At 41.7% G+C, this 23,014-nt stretch overlaps 1 protein-coding gene across 1 annotated transcript; it reads left to right on the top strand.

The window, feature by feature from the left end:
- The first annotated feature begins 17,174 nt into the window (after positions 1–17,174).
- Positions 17,175–20,530, top strand: SMIM30 (small integral membrane protein 30). The gene is made up of 2 exons (XM_066319011.1): positions 17,175–17,304; positions 18,092–20,530. Exon 2 carries the CDS (start codon positions 18,163–18,165, stop codon positions 18,346–18,348), a length of 186 nt encoding a protein of 61 aa, XP_066175108.1. The 5' UTR covers positions 17,175–17,304; positions 18,092–18,162; the 3' UTR covers positions 18,349–20,530.
- Positions 20,531–23,014: the final 2,484 nt, after the last annotated feature.

The following is a 23,014-nucleotide window of genomic DNA, read 5'->3' on the forward strand; positions in this document are numbered from 1 at the left end:
AGCAGTATGATACATCACAGCTGGTGTTTAATACAGCCATTTGCTTGACCAGCTGTGACAGAACACATCACTGGCCAGATGCTGCCTTCTGCAGAACAGTGGGACAGGGTTGGTAAGCTTTTTCTCTGTTCTAACAGAGATTTACACAGTCCAAGGATCTTAACATGCATGACTATTCATTCTCTTCAGTGGTCATAGGAGCTTCATTTTTTTCACGCTGACCAGGAAAGGAGAGCCTGCACATTGATCACTGACTCAGGTGTTATTTCAAGTAGACATGATGGAGTGTTATAACACATAATATAGCAAAGCTGTATTTGCCAGGCTTGGGTACAGTGCTGAAAAAGTGCTTTGAAACACAGGAAAGCACTCAAGCACTCCTCTCCTCTTATAGCCATACTGAGAGAAGGAGTGAGCAACCATTGATCACTCTGGTTACTTTTTGCTAAACTGCATAGACAGGGCACCTTTTGATAAGCTTGGGATAAAATCAGACCACAGAATTTGGCATCACCACTACCTACAGTTTAAAATATCAAGGAATAGGAATCATTTTATATCAGATTTATCCAATATATTTATCAAATATTTTCTCTGAGGCACTTGCAACTCTAAAAGTCTAGATAATGACCTTAGAAATACCAAATCTTGTTGCCAAAAGTGTTAAGCATCTTGGGAAGATGTTGGGTTGGAGACAGGCACCTAAGACCTTTCAGGAGAAAATAAAATATATTTTTTATGGCAGACCCTGCATAAAGGGCATTTTCATCTGAGGGAAAATGCAAAACAGTTTAAACTGCTAAACAAAAGCAATATTTAATTTTCATTCTGTGTTTTGGAATGAATGAAGTGAATATTACAGAATGCTAGGATATTCCATAGTCATCCAAGACTTTACCACTGTGCCTGCTTCAACGAAAAGATTCACAACAGTTTCTTGCAAGAACCACTAATGTTCCTTTTCTAGATGTCTGCAGTGGTAAGCTGAAAGTGCAATTACAAGAAAACACATAATGGATATGACATAGGGGTAGTAATAAAAAGTTTGAGAATTTGCACAAGTTACCTAAAAGACTCATCAGCCTTGATGTACAGTGACAATAAATTCACCACAAAAAACTCCATGAAAATATCCAGAGGGAGCACTTGAAGAAGCTCTGTTACCACAAAATGAGCAAAATGAAGGGCCAAAGTTAATGCCATGATATCCAACTAGTTCAGACTTTTTGAGTTTTTACACTGATTGGCAAAAAATAGGTATCCCTACTACATTTCCCCAAGATACCTACAACTGCAATTCAGCGAGAATTTTTTTTTGATGACAAGTCTGCTTTGCCAGACATGCTATATTGACAGCAGTGTCTGAGAATGAGCTTATAGCTTGAAAGATATTTCAGGCATTTTAAAACTATATATGTGACTACCTATAGGATAGTGAGTCCCCGTTAATTCCCAATACAGAATAAAACATGTTAAAAGAACAAACCAATACCAAGGTAGTTGGTCTTTCTGTCTTGGTTGATACAGAAGAATAGGGATGCCAGCTACTGAGTCCTCATCATGTCTTCTAGGGTCTTCTTAGGTTAGTGATGACAACCTGGTTTTGGATGTGCTTTCCAGTACTCCTTAGGAAGGGAATGCAACTAAATTTCTTTCTGTATCAAGTCTAAGGACTTACTCAGTGTTTCTTGGTTTCTGATCTGGGTATGCCAAGAAGATATACATTGAGATCCTGAAGACCTGCAGATATTTGTGTCAATCAATACATGCCAGTTTTCTGTTGTGCTTTTTGGTGCTTCTGCATTTCCATTCACTATGCACTCATATCAGTCTTCATGGTTCTCTAGAATTCCTTTCACAGATAATATAATCACAAAATTATATCAATGAATCATGTGCTGACAGCTCCTGACACTTTGCTAAACAAAACCAAAACACCTGCACAGTATAAAAACAAAGTCGGGGTTACTGAAGAACTGCAGGATGAGAAAAAGACAAATCTGGGTTTAAAAAAGACCTATCAATATTGTAGGAGCTGCTATCACCTCCTGAAAACAGCACTGTATATCTCTGGGATAAGAAACTAGTCACCAGCATCTGTTTCTCCGACTGACCTAAGGTCTATGCAAGATTTGCTCTCAACAAATATGAGATGGACAAAAGTGTTTAGGAGACTGGGGAAAAGGAAGTATTGTGAAATGTGCCAGAAAATGCCACAGATTAGGACTGTGATTTAACCAATCACATTAAATTGGTCACAGCATAAATGGGTATCTGGACCTGCCACACTCAAAAGTAGACCACAGGTTTGTTCATCCAAGAGCAATTCAAAGATTAAATTAACATGGTCAGTATAGTATTTCTTTGGAGTTATCTTAATTTATAATGGCACAACATATTACTGCTATTTTTAATACTAATCATCAGCAGGAAGAGGAAAATATGACACTGGACAATCCTGCTTTCAGAGAGTGAGCTTCCCAGGCAGTATATCTGTGAGCAGCACAGCAGAGCCCTTGAAGCTCCACACTGCTGACTGAGTCAAACATGGACTAAGCCTGACCCCTGGCAGGATCCCCAGCACCGTACAGCCACAAGCAGAGGATACTACCTTTCTTCAACAGTGCCTAGCTCTGAGACATTCTTGGTCATACCTGCAGATAACCAGACATCTAAGCCCCCTGCTACTAGTGCCCAGTCACACTGGTGCAAAATTCCACACTGACAAAGCCTTTTCCCTGTGTTTCAGGTGGTGAGGAGAGCCCAGAGACCTCCTCTGTGAGATCCTCAGAAGCTATGCAAAACTTGATTTCACAGGAAAAACTTTGGCTGCAAGCAAAGCAGCTAACCTCTCCGAGTTAACCCATCATTTTTGCCTGAAACACTCAATTGTACGTCTTTCTGTGTTAAAGGACACTTTGCCTTCCTAAGAGGCAGAGCAGCTTGGCAGCCGGGACACTCCTGCCTTATGTCAGAAATGCAAGTCTGAGTTTCTACTTTGAATCAATCCCAAGTAAGGCATTGAAGTTGAATCTTTTGGGCTGTTTCCCAAAGTACACTACTGTGTGTGCACACTGGCATTTAAGCACCTGATTTCTGGGCTGTGGTGAAAGCTACATCCAGCAGATCCTCACCTTGAGCTCAGCCAGAGCCTGGGGCTGCACTTCCACAGCGGAGATCCCTACAGACACAGTGAGGATCCCTTTCTTGGAGCTGCCAGTTATCTCCCTAGAACAATTAATGGGCAGCTTGTTAACCATGTAGCATTGTCAACTCACAGATGGCTCTGCACATGCCTGGTGGCAAGATTATAGGCTCTTACTGGTTAAGAGATTGATGACAGTGGTATCACATGAAGATACACTCAGGAAATAAGTCCTCTTGATGAATTTGACCTATAATTGCCAGTGTTATGACTACAGTTCTTTCATATAGTGCTTATCAGGGTAAGATAATGTGAATTCTGTACTGCTTCTTCATCAATAAATTTCAACTGCTAAATTGAAAAAGCCACCAATATTTTAATTCAGATTAATTTAATTCAGTTACTCATCATCTGATGTCACAATTGAAACACTGAAAACAACACTAACTTCAGTAACTCATAGAAAGAGTAAGCATATAGTGCTTACTAAAAAAAAAGGTGCTATGCCAAATTTCCTTAAATGATCACAGGGAGGATTAAACAATATTTATCCTCTCATTACTCATCTCATCACAAGGCCTATTGCATCTAAAGGCTAGATAATATGCTTTTCGGTAATACTGCTTCTTCTGGGAAGTATGACTTGCTGCATCTTATCAGCTTGGAAATGTCGATTGGAGAAAGTAAACCAAAGAAATCAAGAAGGTTTATTCTACTTCAGAATTACCCTAAACTAAAAAACTCTTAGAAAGAAAAATAGTAATGATTTTCACTTACAGGAATAAGTTAAGGTTCTAGTATCAGTTAGATTAAATGGGGAAAAATAATTTGTATTGAACTTCTTCAACACATTAACTCCAGATGCAGACAAAGCACTAATCTCTCTATTAGTCATTCACTAGGGTTTATAACGCTAACAAGTAGTCACACTTTTCCTACTGCAAACTGACATCAAGGGCTTATCATTCATCCTTCATGTAGACAGCATGAAAACTGACACTCCACAGAGACATTACAAATAAAGGCAAATACCATAGGATTATTAAATAGTCCAGGTAAGTTTTCTCATCTTCTAAAAAGACATTTTTGCACACTATAACTTTCTCCAAATGTATTACTGTCACAATGGCTTGCTCTCGAGGTTTTTAGTCCAGGCACAGAGAAAAAAGTGTTCCTGTGCAATGTGAAGGACTACAACGTGGAAAACTTTCAGTAACAGTTGTTGACCTTTCACTGTAGAAAACTGTCAGAGCAGTGAAACTAAGAGTGAGGATTTTTTTCAGCGGCTGCTGGGGTGTTATACAGCCTTTCATGTGTGTACTGATTCAAATCCTGCCTGAACCAGTATTCTTCTTTCAGCCACACTCAGCTGACAATTACTCTGCTAATGATTGCCATCAGCCTTCTCCTGAAAAAAAGCATATGAACAAACAAACAATAAGTTAACTCTTAGCCTCTCTCTTGTGTTCTCCAATATAATCCTAGTTCTGTGAGACTTCCCCAGACAGCCTCAGCATCAAAGTGCAAGGTATCTGAGTGGCAATGAAAGTTACTGAACTAATCAGAAATTATTGCTTTAAAGCAATAAATTTAGATGACTCCCACACAGCTTCACTTCTGAACACTCACCAAAACTAATATTCTGTTTTCTTTCCCATATGTATGAAGAATACAACCACTACCTGCAGCTCCAGCATAATTGTCTACCCATCAATATATTCCACCAGCACATAAATGTCAATTTGCCTCAATATAGCTTTCTTTTTAAATCAAAGTCAAACCTTTTCACACTATACCTCCTGTTAAAATACCAGTCCATGCTCCCATCATCACCCTCTTTGACCCATACAACTTTCTTCTTTATGGCCTCCCCATGATCTGCATAAATCTTTTCTGATGGACTGAAAATAATAAAATAAGCATGAAACAAAAGGACATTTGTAAGGAAAGCAATGTCTAAACCAAACAGCATACAGCTATTTTATTCCAAAACACACAGCCTAATGGATATAGGCTTTCTAACTTCCTGCAATCATGGATAAATAAGAGACTACATTACTACAAGCCAGGAAGAGAAAGTGTGACTTATTATCTCAATTTTGACTGCAAATCATAAAAGAGTCAGAATAAATTTTGAATCCCTCAGTGCTTGACACTTCCAGAAGATGACAGATACTGACAAAAGAAGATCCCAGAGACTATGAATATAAGCAATTAACATCACCTGTTAAATATTTTCAAGATATTCTGCAATAAGAACAAATAGGCAATGGGTTTATAATTTATTCAAAAGCATTAGAATGCAGATGATCAGTCAAAATTGGTTTCAAATTCAGTAATCTCCTGTCATCCCTTTTTTAAGGATTTTACTCTCTACGTCCTCAGGAAGCATTACATAATAGAACTTATTTTGAAATGGTCTTTATCATAGATGCCTTTTCTACATGTTTGCATGTAATCACAAAGTTTATCTGAAAGGCCTCCATTTGCAGGTATGCAACATTACATAATGCTGAGGCATAAAGCTCAGCTTCTATACACTGAAAATTCAACCTTAACACCTAGAAAAGTCTTATCAAAAAAGTGGGATAGTAGTCAAAGGAATTTAGTGCCTTCTCTATTTGCTGGAATTCACATTTAGGGCTTGATCTGGCAAGGTCCTAAATGTACTGCTCCTGACACAGTGAGCAATCAAGCACGGGAATAATTTAAAAAGCTGACTCATTTATTTGACTCTGTGTTCCATGTACATGCATTGGGTAGCATGTGACTGATGAAGCGCTTCACGGGATGTCAGCCAAAATGTGCAGACTCTCACACTGCTCAGACTAAGGGGGAAGTTAAACACCCTAAATACTTCAAGAGAGCATGTGTGTTTATGTACAAACATACATATACATATATACATACACAGATCTATTTATACATACAAACACAATTTTCTGTGTGTATTTCATACAATTATATTTCATATTTTTTCTAAAAAGTGACAAAGTTTGAGCCTTGTCCTGCTGATACTGATGAGTTTACAGCCAGAGATGAAATTATTCCAGACCATATTTCTAGACATTCTGAAGAGAAGTAACACATGTTTAATCCATAAAATGTGTAATTTTCCCTAGTCCTGCTCTAGTTACACAAAACAGCAAATAGCTCTCTAACTAAAGTAGCATCAATCCCATTTGAATTTGAGCATTAGTAAAATCAAATGTTTTGCAATTAAGGATGTAAAGTAAATTCTGAAATAGTGACAGAAGTATGTATCTATATTACATATATTTTTACAGCTTCCATCACACCTTTGTGATCTTTGTATCTCCACTAGAACATAGGGCCGGTACAGAAAAGTCAGCATAGGAAAGATTGAACTGTCACTGCAAAAGTCACTTCCTCAGACATCCATGGGCACTGTGGTTTTGGCAGGAAATTTCATACATCCTGACAGAGATGGTGCACTTTCATAAAAGAATTTTCCTTTTCTCTTTCCACATAAATCTGTGGAAGTTACCACCAGTTACAATGGGAACAGAAGTGGGAAGAATAAGAAGGCACAGGATCCTTTCCTGACTTTGCTGTTTGTCCTGAACTTCTGCAAGAATGCCAGAAATTCATTTCACCTTTCCATGTCTTGATTATCGCAGATGTAAACTGGGAATGATTGTCCCCATTCTTTTTCATAACACACTAGAAAATCCATACATGAAAGCTAGTATTTAAACAACACCCAAACTGTACTAAATCTATGAAAAAAAGATTCAATTACTTTGGCTAGTGAGTTTGGATTGAGTGCTCCTATACTCACTATACTTACTATCAGTAATAATCTGGCTATTATTACCACTGTGTTATTTATATGTATATTGTTACAGACATATGCATGTACATTGCTTCCATATTTCACACATCTTAGGTTTTTATCACCATGGTCACTGAAGTAATTAAGGTGAGATGTGTCAGTTTTAATGACACGTATTTACAACTGTATTTCTCAGTTTACACATCCACAGTGATATTTCGTATGACATGAATTTTCAGACTGGTAATAGACGCTAAATAAATTTTCCCTTAAAAGTTTGTGTAACATGTGAAACATAAAGGCATTAGACAGTTATATTTTTCTGAATCATGGCGGCTTTTGTAAGAACAGCTGTGTATTTCGTTCAACAGTGAAACTCAGACTGGTTTACTAATGAAAAAGGAGCCAAATAACCAAGTACTGGAATGAATTGCAGCCTATTGAAAGCAGATAGTTGGCTCATTCAATGTGCCCCCCATGAATGATGCCACTTCTCTTTAGACTGGCATTGAAATAATCCAGACTTACTTTGCATTCTACAAAGTATTTACAGGATCTTCTATGATAAAGACATAGGAAATGTATCCCAGAAATAAAATACAACTTCTTAGCTTGCAAGAGCAAAACTTCAGTATTTACCAAACAATTACAAGTAGCTTCTAGGAAAAATGACTTTTGGTGAAATTATTTATAGGTTTTCCCATGGGCTTACCACTACCATTGGACTGCTGCACATACATCAGAAAAATTACGAATTTTTTGGTAATATTGGAAAGAACAATGACTTGTTTTTCAGATAAAAGTGGATTCACTTGCTTACTGAAGGCAATGGGAAAACTCCAATATAAGTCAATAGAACAATCCCTTAGATAGGGAATTCAAGGAACCTTAAATAAAAACATCCAAGGTGAACTGAAATATTTTAATTAGTTCTCAACAGAGTGATCTGCAACTATGACTTCTTTCTTTAAAAGAGTCTTCTCATAGTTTCATACTATGTGTCTCAGATACTTTTATTCTTTCTCATTTTCCTTCTTCGGGCTTTGTTAAATTTTAATTCTGTGTGTAAATTTAATTACTTCTTGCCTTGGATATACTTCCATAAAAATCTGTGTAACAGGACTTTTCACTCTTCATGCATAACAGTTGAGCAGGCTGGACCCTGACCAGGTTCTTGACAGTGAACCATGATAAAAGGGTTCTGAATGATTTGAGTCAGACTTAAAAGATTGCTTCAAAAAAGTGCTAAGCTGATGAAGAGAAATAGCAAGCTGTATTTTTAAAGATGCATTGCAAGAACTACACCAAAGCATGTTACAACTAGTGACCCAGAACCACAGAGTATTTAATGTGTGGTAACTTTAAGAGTCATCAAGGGATGTATAAATTGCTTCCAAACCTCGCTACTCCTCAGATCAGTGTAAAATAGGACACAGCAACATTGTAGGGACATAATTTTTGCCAACAGTGTCCTCAGCTGTGTTTGGAAAAGCATTGCCAGCTGTTAAAGGGAGGTTATCCTGCCACTCAGCATTTGGAGACACAGCTGGACTGCTGGGTCCAGTCCTTTGCTCTCCAGTACAGGATGACATGGATATGACTGCAATGAATCTAGAAAAGGGCCAGGAAGGTGACTAAGGGTCTGAAGCATCTGGCATATGAGGAGAAACTGAAATTAGAGGGATACATAAGCTTGGAGAAGGCAAGCAGTTTGTTAGCAATGCATATACATATATGCAGCAGTGAGTATACATACCTGATGGGGGGTAAAAGAAGAGACCCAGTCTCTTTTCAGTGATGTCCAGTGACAGAACAAGAGACAATGGGCTCAAACTGAAACAAATACAACTCCATTTAAACACATGAAAAAACTTCTTTACCATGACAGCAGATGAAACACCAACAGGCTGCCCAGAGAGGGTGTGAAGTATCCATCCTCAGAGCTATTAAAAAACAGGTAGTTGGACTAAGTGATCTTGAGAGATGCCTTTCACAGTCAGCAGTTCTTCGATTCTCCTTCCCTAGGTAAGGAATTTTGGCATTTAACACAACTCCTCCTTCTGAATTACGTCCCTTCATCTGACAAAGATACACCACCTTCCGCCTAACTGTAATTTTTTTGTTTTCCCAAACTACCTTCTAACTTCAGCAAACATTTCTTGGGTCACCAATCTTGAATAAAACATATTTTAGGCACGCAAATATGAGGGACAATTTGTATAATATCATTTTTCTCATTTATAACTAACATGCTTAGATTTAAGCATCTGAGAGCATACCTTGGGGAAAAAAGATGCACTGTAAAAAATAACATGTGGATGACAGCTGCTATTCCCCCTTTAACTTCTATTCAGTCTCTCTTGTGTTAAACAATATCTTCTCTTAATTACCATTCAATACTAATGAAGTTGTCGTCACTAGGCCCTCTGAAGCTGAACTGTTTCTGCTGTATACCTTTTCCTGGCTAATACTGTAAAATGCATTTTTCTCAAAAAAAAAAAATCCACGCAAACAATATAAAATATTCAAACTGCCTGTGGAAGCACTCTTGAAGAATGTGAGAACATCTCAATAGCTTGCATGAGCACAAACACTGAAATTAGGAAGACTTGATTCAGACTTTACTTTCTCAAGGCTGGAGGTAGTTTGAATGCATCTTTCCAGTTGATGTCTACCTCTGCTTTTGTTATGCTTCTACAAAAGCCCAAGAAACCTGCTTCTTATAATCCACAAAAAGCATGACAGTGCTTAATCACAGGGAATCCCTGTGATTTGCCATTATTGATGAGTAGCTCTCACATTCCCCTGTGGAGTTCAGTGGGGAAGTCAATCAATGGGTGTTTAACTCTGGCTGGCATCCTCTGCAGTCACTCTTGCAGTCTGGCTGCTCCTGCCTCCTGCCAGCACCAACTCCAAAGCTTTTTTTATTGCAGGGCTGGCAGCTGCCTCCATGTCTCTCTGCTCCAGCCAGCACTGCACAGAGACATCTCTCAAGTGCTGGCAAGAGAGCTCAAAGAGATTCCAGCAGGCAGAGGAGATCCCCTGCCAGGCTAAAGGACTGAGGGAAAAGGAATCACTGGACTATTTAATCCTTTATTTTCATGACTGCATAAAGGACAGCAGGAAGTACGTGACCCCAAAGAAAAGGATCTTCTATCAAAAAATGGCACCATTCTTTCTTGTAAGCCTTTTTGTGCTCTCAGAAAGAAGCAACTTTTTCTTCTTGGAGGGATCAGAAGGAGTCTGCCAGGGTGACAAAATAAAAGGAGAAGTTAACCTCCTGACAATGGTAATAGGTTAAGCCAGTATGAACGAAGCTTATACTGCAAAGATTTTCCAGGACTGAGCAGAAAAATTGTCTTTGGCTCAGCAAAAGAGGAAATGTAACAGCAGAGGATTAAGAGAAGGAACACAGTAAAAATGAGAAGCCAGAGAGATGCCCCTTTGCAGAAGCACTTCAAATAAAGAAAGCTGCAGGGGTCACAATGAGAGATAGGATATGACTGAGTCATACAGTCAAAGAGAACTGTTAGTAGGCCTGTGCTACAAGCATGTCCTGGAGTGACTATGATGCCTCTGTATCCCCAATCATCTGTTCTGTGTGTGCTGTATGTTGTGTTGTGTACCTTTAAGAGTGGTTCTGAGGGGGAGCAGGGAAGAAGACGTGCACAGTTTGTTTTTGAAAACAGTGTTCACACCTCCACATTCCTTTTTCCTCCTTCCTCGGGACTGTGTGGTAGTCGGATACACGGACAGCGGCCAGGGAGAGGTTTTTTTTCCTTTTAGTTAGTTTAGCTAGCTGAGACAAAGAAGCTTCTTGGACTGTTTTTTTCCTTTCTATTGGCATTGTTTAAATCTGCTCTGGACTGAAAACCCAGAGAAGGACTGGGATCTGGCCTCCATGGCCCACCAGGGCCTGGACCTTGGCATTTTCCAGCACTGAAAAAACTGGGACTGATAAAAGACTGAGAGAGAGCCGAGCTAACTCCTGGCGAGAACTTCCTCAGTTTTGCCATCTCTCTTCAGAGCAGTGAGAGGTTTTATTGTTTAATTTTTTTTCATTCCTCATGCTCGTGGGCATTTTGTTTGTTAAATAAATAGTTTTTTCCACTTTTCTCTGAGGAAATTCTTTCCCGGACCGGCTGGGGGGAGGCGCCATTTGGGTTTGCTCTCCAGAGGAACCCCATTCAGAGGGTTCCTCCCAAATTAGCCCTAAACCAGGACAAAACAGTAAGACTTCAAAACAATCAAGTGGAAATAAAAAGAGAGGGGAAGATAAAAACATGAGTCATGGATGGTATTCAAAACTCTATTTGTCAACAGGAACATCCAGGGGACAGTACCTAGAAAGTCAAAAAACTGAAAAAAACACAGATGGAAGCCTAGCACACTACCAGCAGCAGAAGAGGAGCCATCATGGAAGATTCAAAAAGCAAAATTGAAGAAGAAATGGGTAAGGACAATTTTTTTGGAAATTCACTGGGGTTTTTTAAGTGTTTGCTGGATTTTGGAAGAGGAATGAGAGTTTCTAATGCAGTCATCAGTCAGAGCCAATGATGAAACACAGGCCTTTATGTCTAAGTTATTCAGTGGAGATATCACTGTGATATCCAGCTGATGGACGAAGGATTGAGCTATACTGAAGGAGATGAATCCAATGGATGTTTTTATGACAGGGATGATTTGTGACTACCTACCTTTATTTGAGAGGAAAATTGAGGACTTTGAGAAACAGAAAGGAAAAAAGGCAGGATGAAGTAGACACAGAGGATAGGAGCGGAAGGGATAATAAGAGAGGAAGCAAAAGAAATAATAACATCAACATTTATGTAACAGCAGACTAAGACGCAAATATGGAAAAGGTTAATGATAGAAATAATTAATTCTGTATTTTAACTTTGGGTTTTTTCTGCTGAAGTAAATGAGGTAGTTGCAGTAGACCCTATAGAGCCTATTTGTTCAAAGAAGGAGAAAGACACGGTGAAGTCCAAATGAGGAAAGTCATGTTTGTTGTAGGAGAAAAACCTAGATGTAGATCTTGGACTGAAGTGAAAAGATGAGGACATAGTGATAGTCAGCTAAAATGTCAGATTAAGTATCATCAGAGAAAAGTAGCTCAAGGGTGAACATGTGCATGCAGAAGTGATAATCACTGCCCCATAGTCAGCATCTTATCTATAATCAGAGTTAGCCTTTCTCATTACAGCAGTGCAACTGATGTCCAAAAATTATTCAGAAAGATTCTTAGACATGCTCATTTCAGTCAGCACAGAGTTCGTTTTCTTTGCAGTGACTGGTATAGGGCTGTGTTTTGGATTTTTGCTGTACAGTGCTGATAATGTACAGATGTTTTTGTTGTTTCTGAGCAGGGCTTACATAGAGCCAAGGCCTCCTCTGCTTTTCATGCTGCCACACTGGTAAGGGGGCTCAGGGTCCAGGAGAGGTTGGGAGGTGACACAGCCAGAGCAGGTGACCTCAACTGACCAAGGGGACATTCCAGACCATATGACACCATGTGCAGTATGTAAAAGGAGAGGGGGGAGAAAGGAGGTGACATATTGGAGTAATTGCATTTATCTTCCCAAGCATAGTGGGTGAGCTTGGCTGGGTGCCAGATTCCCCTCCAAGCCACTCTATCACTCCTCTTCCCAGGAGGAAAAGGAAGAGGAAATAAGATAGAAAAAACTGAAAGGTTGAGATAAGGCAGTTTGCTAAAGAAAAAAAAAAAAAAAAGTTTGTGCATGCATAAGCAAAGGGCAAAAAAAGTTAATCTCTACTTCCCATCAGCAAGCAATGTTCAGCTACTTCCCAGGGCTTCAGCATGCATAATGGCTGCTCTGGAAGGTACACATTGTAAAACAATGAATGCTCCTCATTCCTCCTCTCTCCCTTAGCTATATCTTAGCTATACATGTGGTATGGAATATTCCTTGGTTAATTTCAGTCAGCCTAGTTCTGTTCCCTCTCAGAATCTTGTCCACTCCCAGCCCCTTGATGATAGGGAGAGGGAGAAAATGTTAGAGAAACACTCTGCTCAGCTGTAGCCAAAACACTGATGTGTTATCAGCACCTTTCCAGCTACCAATGCAGAGCACAGCACTGTGAGGGCTGCTTTGGGAAAAGAACTCTAGCTCAGTCAGACTCAATACAATCTTCACCCCTTATTCCATACCATGTATGTTGCATCATAACTCAGACGCCACATAATTTATCTTTCAACTGTTTCATTGTATTTATTTCTCATTACAGGAATCCTTTCTTGCCCCCACATACAACTTAATTAAACTACATCTTTAAATCACCTCTATACCAAACATACCTTCCCATAACTACTATCCCCCATTCTTTCACAGTAGGATATTATTTTCCCATTTCTTGGCCTTCCTCTATCCCTCCAGATCCATGAGTTGGGCTCTACTCCATCAGGATGCATAGTCAGGAGAGGAGAAGAGGCACAGAGCTGAGGTTCCTCTGTTGGGCACCACAGAGGAACCTCAGCTCTGATGCCTGGAGCATCTCCTCCCCCTCCTGCACTGACCTTGGTGCCTGCAGAGTTGCTCCTCTCACACATTCTCTCCCCACTCTTCTCTGGCCACAATTACAACTGTGCAATAGCTTTCCTTTTCTTCTTCTTCTTCTTCTTCAATCTGCTATCAGAGGCATTAACACCATTTCTGATTGGCCCAGCCTTGACCAGCGACACATTTTGGGGGCTGCCAGGAATTGGCTCTGTCTGACATGGAAAAAGGTTCTAGCAGCTTCTGACAGAAGCCACCCCTGTAGCCCCTCTGCTACCAAAGCTTGGCAATGCAAACCCAATGCACCAATTAACTATTATGTGTGAAGGAATCCAGCTCTCCTGCAGACGGCTGAACACCTGCCTGTCCAAGGGAAGCAGAGAATTAACTCCTTGTTTTGCTTTGTCTGAGAGTGCAGCTTTTGCTTTCCCTCTTAAATTGTTTTTATCTCAACCCATGAGATTTCTAACTCTTACCCTTCTGATTCTCTCACCCAAGACTGCTGGTGGGGCAGGAAGCAAGTGGCCACATGGGGCTAGGTTGCTGGACAGGGTGGAAGTATGACATCAGATCGTTGTGGTCATGCAATAAAGAAATGGCTTTCAAAAAACTAGACTATAACCAAGTAGGAGGAAGAAAAAAACAACCTAAAAACCCCACGAGTACCCCCTTCAGGGTGTAGCTGATTATAGCTTTTTCCGCTCCAGAAAGTACACTTTATTTTCAATTTCCAGTCTCACATATACCTACCTCCTTTGCCTTGTGCTCAAAATTTACAAAGCTTTAGTTTGTCAGCTCTGGGAATTCTCTGACTTTCCTCTGAATATTAGTTACATAATAGCTCGAGCTAAGCAATCAAAGCGGTGATAGGTCAAAAGGAAGATTTGCCTGAGGTAATGCAGGAAGTTGATGGCAGAGCTTGAAGCTGAATACACATTCCTCTGCTATTCTGACAGCACAAAAACCAACAGAGCCTCCTTGACTGGATTTTGCTGGCTTTTTTCCAAAGAAGCACTGTTTCTTGAAGCCAAAGCTACAAAATGCAGTGGCATTGAAAGAGCTAATATGCCAAAGAAATATCCCCAAATGGCGCTGTTTTCTAGCTCTCAATGGCACTTCCATGAGGTTACTAATAAATTATATATCTTACAATCAGTATTTTCTACATGTACTTTGTGTCATTTCAACTGCCTGTGAATGTGTAGTTCTTGAGATATTAAGAGAAGTGTGTTAAGCCCACTCTTGCTCTTGGATTTTACACTCCTCGCTTCAAAATACTTAGGTCCAAAAATGCCACAGCTTTTTGGTACTGACATTTCTAGTTATAAAAGATAGACTTTAAAGCCATTGTTCAATCCCTTTGCATCTGTTTTGTGGGACTAAATGACAAGTACTGAAAATTTTAGTTGGTAAGTAGTGGTGACAAATAGAGCACTGAAATTTAGAGGGATGAATTCAACATTTTTTGACATTGCAGAACAGTGTAAAATTTACTTGTCAACAGAGCAGGATGAAGTAAATAGACTAAGAAAGGATCTAAGAGGGCCAGGACTCCAAGGCTCATTCTTCTGAGGAGACAGCAGTGATTGAGATGGTACATCCTGCACTTCAAATTGCATTCTTCAGGTTCTTTAGGGTTATGATTTATCTGTGACTGATTATGGAATGGGCTAGGCATCACGGCATTACTCTTGTCCATGCCATGACATTCTCAGAAATTTCAAGATTTTTCTCCTGCGAGTTTATCTGGCACAGCTAATTGAGAAAATGCCTTCAGAACTGAACATGAAGAATCAAATATTTAAGATCTGAAAAAATGGTGAAATAGCATTTCATTAATAAAAAGGACGTTCATGAGTTATATTGATACTCATTATTATTTGCATCATCAGAGTCTAGGCACTGCTGCTTATAAAGAAGATGCTCTCATGGTACTTGGAATAAAGGAGAAAATCCCTGGAAATTTATCATCTACGACAATTGATAGCTGATGGATCCTGACTGATGGGGAAAAGGGCATTAATAAAAGGACTATGATCGGCACAATAGTAACATCCCACCTCAACATGTGAAGTTCCTATAGCCAGGAAGAATAGCTGCTCAAAAGCAATTAAAGTGAAATTTCATAAGGCAGAAGCAAAGTATGTATGTTGAATGCCCGATCTGGATCTCCATTTCTCTTTAAAGAAGCTCATAAAAACGTTTGGTAAAGAGACACATTTATAAATGTTGCTTTTTTTACAGAAGTTATGTTCTCAGTCATGAGTTAATGCTTGTCATAATGAATTACAAATTCTAGACTGATTTTAACATTGAATTAGGAGTTTCTTTGGGTAATTTCTTTGAGCACTCCAAAGAGACATACTATGAACTTATAATAATTGCTGACTGGTCTTTTATCTAAACTTAGGCACCTCAGTGTGCATCTTTGCCACTGAAAAATAAAGACTGGGCTCTGCTTAGGAACTATCTAGTGGAACAAAACAACCTAATAGGCAATTTCTACAAGCAGCCTTATCTAAAGCGTAAGTAAGATAAAAATTGGGACGAGCTAAGATCTTGAGGAGTGCTCTCACTTAATGACCTGTTAACACTTCCCTTGATTTTTTGTTTTACAAGGCCGCAGGCTGCTCTCCACCATATAAAATTGTTTTAACTGCTTCTCTCATAGTAGGAATTGGTTATGATAGCACGTATTAGTGCACATATTATTACAGGGGCCTAAATCTGTAGTGATGCAAACTCATGGTGACTTCTACCCGTTTATTTGTAGAAAAAAGATCAGACGACCAGCCCAAATCGGTGTGTTTCCATACTTCCACTTCAGTGGAGCCACAGTGAGGGCACGGGGCCCTGCTCTCTCTGCTGCCATTCTCAGGGCTGAGGTTCACCGGACCACGGGCTCGGCTGGGAGCCGCCCTGGGGCTCAGCCGTACCCCCGCCCTGGGGCTCAGCCGTACCCCCGAAATGGGGATCAGCCGTACCCCCGAAATGGGGATCAGCCGGCACCCCCGTCCTGGGGCTCAGCGGCACCCCCGCCCTGGGGCTCAGCCGTACCCCCGCCCTGGGGCTCAGCGGCACCCCCGCCCTGGGGCTCAGCGGCACCCCCGCCCTGGGGCTCAGCGGCACCCCCGCCCTGGGGCTCAGCCGTACCCCCGCCCTGGGGCTCAGCCGTACCCCCGCCCTGGGGCTCAGCCGTACCCCCGCCCTGGGGCTCAGCCGTACCCCCGCCCTGGGGCTCAGCGGCACCCCCGCCCTGGGGCTCAGCGGCACCCCCGCCCTGGGGCTCAGCCGTACCCCCGCCCTGGGGCTCAGCGGCACCCCCGCCCTGGGGCTCAGCCGTACCCCCGCCCTGGGGCTCAGCCGGCACCCCCGCCCTGGGGCTCAGCCGTACCCCCGAAATGGGGCTCAGCGGCACCCCCGCCCTGGGGCTCAGCCGTACCCCTGCCCTGGGGCTCAGCCGGCACCCCCGCACTGGGCTCCCGGGAGGCGCCCGGCCCCGCCGCGTCCCTCCGGGCCCAGGCCAGCCCGGCGAGCACCGCTCCTGGGGCACCGGCGGGGCGGGGGCCGCCCGAGCTGCTGGCGGCGACGGCACCCCGGAGCCTCCCCCGGGAATCAGGACGGGCGCGGCGGGGCCAAGCGGGCGGGCACAGCAGCGGGAGCCGAGCGGAGGCGGCCCGGCCGGGTCACACCCGCCCCCGGCCGCGCCACCGCCCCTTCCTGTCATGGCCGCGGCCGGGCAGTGGCAGCTCGGCGGGCTGGAGCGGGCCGGCGCCTTCGGCTGCTGAGCGCCCCGCGGGCGGCGCGGAGCGGGGACGGCCCCAGCCCGGAGCCGGCGGCAGGAGGTGAATGAGGGGCCCCGTGCGGGCAGGGCCTGCCGGGGGCCGCCCCAGGGAGCGGCCGTCCCTCAGCCCCGAGGCGGCGGGACGGGGCGGGCGGGTCCGGCCGGCGTGCGGGGCGGGCAGAGCCCGGCACTGGCCCCGCCGGGCTGCGAGCCGAGCAGCCGCTTATTCGGGTGTCCCGGCGCGGGTTTTTGTCGTGTGCACCCCGGCAACGAGCCATCCGCGCGGGAAGAACTATTGCGGAGAGGGCGGTCCGGGCTGGTCCCGGCGTGCTCCTTGGGAGTGCCTTTCCAAGTTCCAGGATCCACGACAGACGTTTGTCCCGCAGTGAGGGTGGCACGGTGGCACTGCCCAGGAAGTTAAATTCACGCCCTGCCAGTGTACCGTAGTCCGTCCGTGCTCACGGATCCCGAGGATGCCCGGTGTTAGGAGGTGCGGGTGAGTGCTGTGCAGCAGCCATCAGGCCCTAAACACCTGGTGAAACAGGCCCGTGTAGCAAAGCACCAGGCAAGCAGGCTCTGGTGGCTGCAGGCAGGAGAGCCTGTTCTGACTTCACCTCAGGGTAAGTCTTCAAAAGATTAGTTTCCACAGAGTTACATAACAAGATAGCAAATCCACTGTGGCTGTCTCCTGATAATAAGTAATATGCTTTTGTAATTGGGAAGATAAAACCTAAATTTTATGAGCCCCACACAAATACCTGTAATACATAAATCAGTTGGCTTTTGGCAAGACAAATCCAGAGGAAAAGAAGGAAAATCCTGTAACATTCCTTTTGTGTTCCTTGTAGATACCAGTGAAGTATCTGCTGTCCACCACTTTCTTCATTTAGCTTCCCCTTGGGGTCAGCTGGTTATCAGCATGCCTTCAACCGAGAATGCCTCAAAACTTTTCCTAGTCCTCGTGTCACTGCTGCTGGTGTTGCCAGTAGTTGAAGCCCTGGATGCAGGAGATACCATTGCCTTCCTCCTGGGCCTCGCTGTCAGTGTCGTCGGATTCTGCGCCTGCCTTGGCTTGTATGCAAGGAGAAGGAATGGGCAGCAGTGAATTCAAGAAAATGCTCAGATGAAGTGAATTTCCAAACACAGCTTGGGGTTGGGTGTAAGACTGAGCTTTGGTTCTGGATAACTTTCAAAAATTGCGTAGTTAATACTTCTGCAAACCCCTCTTCAGTACAACAGATTCAAGACTATACGCAGTAAAAGGGATTTGTGCGATCTGTCCTCATTACAAAAAGATAATTTTATATTGTTTGTGATTAAATATTGCCTTTAGGGAAGAGTAAAAACTTTTTGAATGGGGAAGTAAAACTACAGAGTGGCTCACAGTAGAAGTTTATAAATTTAGCATGTGAAGGAGGCCATCAACAAGTTCTGTAATTTTGGTTTCAATGTTTAATCAGGAGGAAGCAGCTATTAATCTTCCAGTCAAGATGACAAGAGTTTTGAAATAAGTCCTAACTAGATGGCTAGTGAGCAGACTGCTCTAACTTGTGTGCTTGCACTTACATTCTCTGTAATGCCAGTTAACACCTAACAGCTCACTTCTGCTGTCACATGGATGAGACTTAAGAGACCTAAGGAAAAATGAAAGGCTTATTTTTTCTTTTAGAATATTTTTATTTTCGAATATGCCACTCCTGTAGCTTGTGTTCTTATTACCAAGTAGATACACCTGAGAATGAAATCACTATTTTTACTTAAAATGTATTTCACAGGAAAGTACATGTAAGGTTATGTAAATCAGATTAGGGATACGGGCTTTGTGTCTTGTTTATTTTTTGTACTCATCTTTTTTCTAGGCACATAAAGCTTAGTTCATTTGGTGTTTGTACCTTTTCCTCCAAAACTGAAGACGTAACTATTTTGATGAGGAATTCTGTGTGTTTCTGCATTACAAGGTTATTAGAATTATAACAAGATCATTATGCATATGTTTCTTTTACAGTGTAGAAAGAACCTGTTAAAATTTTGGGTTTAGTAAGTTAGTCCATTGTTCTCGAGTGTATTCCTCGTGACAAACTTATGTTGTTAGCTAAACATTTAGGCTTCTGTAATTGATGTATATGACTTCCATAGAGGATTAGGACCAAAGCCAAAGTAAAAAATCCTGGTGCAAAATGGGAGACATAAATAGTCTTATTCTATTGATGCTCAGTCAGGTTGTGTGGTATATGGTTGAAGAACAATAGTGTGTCTAGGACCTGTTTCTTTAAGTACCGAAGGTGAAATGGCTCAGCCACGAATGTCTGCCACAAGTCCCTGTGACTTGTTAGAGTATTCTAGCTTGAGCCAAGGAGCACAATCTTTAATAGCAGCATAATAAGGAGAATAGGAAGATGAGCAGAATTTCCTTCTGATCTTGTGCTGTGGACACTGCCACTCTTTGCTGGAAGTCTTGGCTTTTACCTTTCCAGGTTATGTATTTTGATACTGTTCTTCCACTTCCTCTGTGACTCTGTTCAGTAGAGCATAAAGCAATGGCTATGGGCAGGTCTTGTATAAGTAATTAGGTGGGCAGATCATGTTCTCCAGATCCTGATTTCTGCATGCCATTTTTGGCAGAAAGGGACACAATGCACAATTACTATGTACAAATGAAATTTACAGCCCTTAGAGGGACTTCAGACAGAAATACCACCTTTGAAAGCTGCCTAGCAGCAGTAGATGATCCTGTACATGATAATTCAACTGGGTGGGTACAAGCATAGATCAAAGTGTGATCTTTGATGTTCCAGCTTAGCTAAAAACAACAATAATAACAACAACAACAACAACAAAGTAAAACCCTCCACAAAATTGCCACTCAATTCACTTTATAGATCCCAAAGTTAAAAAATTTTGCCATTTTTTCAGTAAAATATTAAATATTGCTATTTCAATAGAATACATCTTAACACAAGCAGATTTTCACAGGCTCCTTTATCTACGCCTTGGAAAAGATCCCTGGCAATATTTTCACAGAACTGGGAAACAGTTTCACTGCAGGAGAACAAAATTTTAACAGAGTTAATTATCTTCAGGCAATAGGGACATGAGAAACTGTATTATTTGCCTAAAGCTGTATGTACTTCATTGAAAGGTGTTTGCACAGTATAATGGCTTTGTTTCCTGGGTTCTGATAGAAGCTTTATTGTTTAAGACTTGCACTTGTCTATTACTCGAGTTTAAAATCAGATACCCCTGTTTTTCCTCTGTCTTAATAAACTTTGATGTTTGATTTGTCATCAGCTTGATGAAGTAATTCTTATGAAAAGGAAAACTGAGATGACAGAAATGACTTAAACTTGAAATTCCTTCTGCTGACTATTATTTCCTTATCTACTTTTGCTTATGTTAGATAACTAACATATGATAAGGTATAATTTAGTTAACATTTGTGCAGTGATTGTACTTCTCTTGGTCCTACTACTTGTTTATCCCATTTCAATAACTGTTACTTTAAAGCACTTCAGGGAGCTGGGCCCCTACTTTGACAGTCAGCTTGTAGTGGTGAAGGATCCTGTTTGCATGGTACAGGGAAAACCTGAAGTATTTATTTTTCCTTTTGATTATGAATATTCAACATAACTTACATAGTTGCCTTTATAGAAAGGTATTTATGTCAGTTTTCTAGCTGGAGACACAATGATATAAAAGACATATTTTTTTGGTGTTGTTTTCTTTTTCTTTTAATATTACGTTCTGTTGCTTTAGTAATTTGAATTATACTCTCTTCTTTTTGACTAGCTAAAAGAGCTAGTTTTACACCAGCCTTTTGTGAAAACAGGGTTCTAGTTCTTATAGGATTTCAAATACTGTGCAAATCAGTTACTAAGCTAATACTGTTAGCTGCCATTTTCAGAGCAGATAGTAAAAACAGCCTGACAATGTCCACCTCTTAACAAAGAAGGGCCACTGTGCCTTTCCATGGGAGCTGTCCTTGGACTAGCCCAGACTCTTGTGTATTGACACAGTTAAACACAGCCTGAAGGCATCTTTGCATGATGCTCTTTACATAAGCCTTGTTAGAAGGGGAGTTCACTGTTTATAACAAGATAAACACGGCTAAGTGGATGAACTGTAGCAGGTCTGTTAACATGGTAAATGCACTAATTATTATGCTATAGAAGTAACCTTTCCATTCATTTCTACATGTGATGAAAGGTTTGGCAGATCTAAACTAGTGTAATGATGAGATTGTTACGAGTGGTGGAAAGTAGAGCTTTGAGTCTGATTGTCCTCCCAGTTTACACATAAATAATAGTAAATTATCTGAAGTCAACAGGAAATGGTTCACCAAATGAAAAAAGTGAGACCACGAATTCAGAACCGAATGCAGCAAAACATTGGGCAAGATCTGATGTAACTATTGATGCACAGGACCCAAAATACTTAATTTCTGCTGAAATCAATCTTCAGAACTTTCAAGCTACAAGTTTTTAATACATTAGTATGTATTAGACACTGAGTACGCTACTAAGTATTCAATTCTTAAAGAATATAATCAGTTTTTAAATTACAAAAGTTTTCAGTTCACATGAATACACAGTAACACCAAATACTACATTTGGAAAACAAGTTTTCTGGCAAGCAACCTGTAATTTACATACCACGTATGATATGGTAAATAACATAAAAGTACATCTTTCTTTGAACTAAAATTAACAATAAAATTATATAGGCATTCAAAACATTTCCAGACCTTATACTGTATCCTCAGCTCAGTTTCTCTGTAATGGAATTTGAAAATGTGTGGGAAGCTCTGTCACATTAAGGTACAGGCATACTAGACAGCAGAGCCTTCATCTGATCAGATCAAAACAGAGATTTTCATGAGAAAAATAAAATGTCCCTTTAGTGTGCTAAGAAAGAGACCTATAGAATCATAGATTATTAAGGGGTGGAATGGCCCTTAAAGACCATCTAGTCCCAACTCTCCCATGTGCTGGGACACCTCCCCACAAACCAGGTTGCTCAAGGCCTTACCCAACTTGGCCTTGAACACTGCCAGGATTGGAGCATGCACAGCCTCTCTGAGAAACTTGTTCCAGTGTCATCACCATCAGAGTTAAAAATTTCTTCCTAATATCTAACCTAAATTTCTCCTCTTTCTAATGTACACATTAGTCACTGTCCTGTCACTACAGTTCCTGATGAAGTGTCCATCTCTGGCTTCCCTGTAGGCCCTGCTCAGATGTTGGAAGGCTGCTATAAGGGTTCTATGCAACCAACCTTCTCCAGGCTGAACAGCCCCCACTTTCTCATGTTGTACCTTAGGGGAAGTGGTCCAGTAATCAGATTCATGGCCCTCCTCTGAACTTGGTCCAAGAGTTCCATGCCCTTCTGCTGGGAGCACCAGGACTGTACCCAGTAGTCTAGGTGAGGTCTCACAAGAGCAGAGTAGAACAGAACCACCTCCTTCGACCTGATGGCCAGACTTCTTTTGATACAGCCCAGGACACAGTTGGTTTTATGGGCTGCATGTGCACACTGCTGGCTCATGTTGAATTTTCATCAACCATCATCCCCCAAATCTTTCTCTCCAGGGCTGCTCTGAATCACCTCTCCACTCAGCCTGTAGGTGTGTCTGGGATTGCCCTAACCCAGGTACAGGACCTTGCACTTGGCCTTGTTGAACTTCATGAGATGAGGTTCACGTTGGACCACCACTCGAGCCTGTCAAGGTCCCTCTGGAAGGCATCTGCACAACACAGCTTGGTGTCATCAGCAGA

Source organism: Sylvia atricapilla, chromosome 5 (assembly GCF_009819655.1).
Source record: "Sylvia atricapilla isolate bSylAtr1 chromosome 5, bSylAtr1.pri, whole genome shotgun sequence".
In the NCBI taxonomy this organism is placed as follows: Eukaryota; Metazoa; Chordata; class Aves; order Passeriformes; family Sylviidae; genus Sylvia; species Sylvia atricapilla.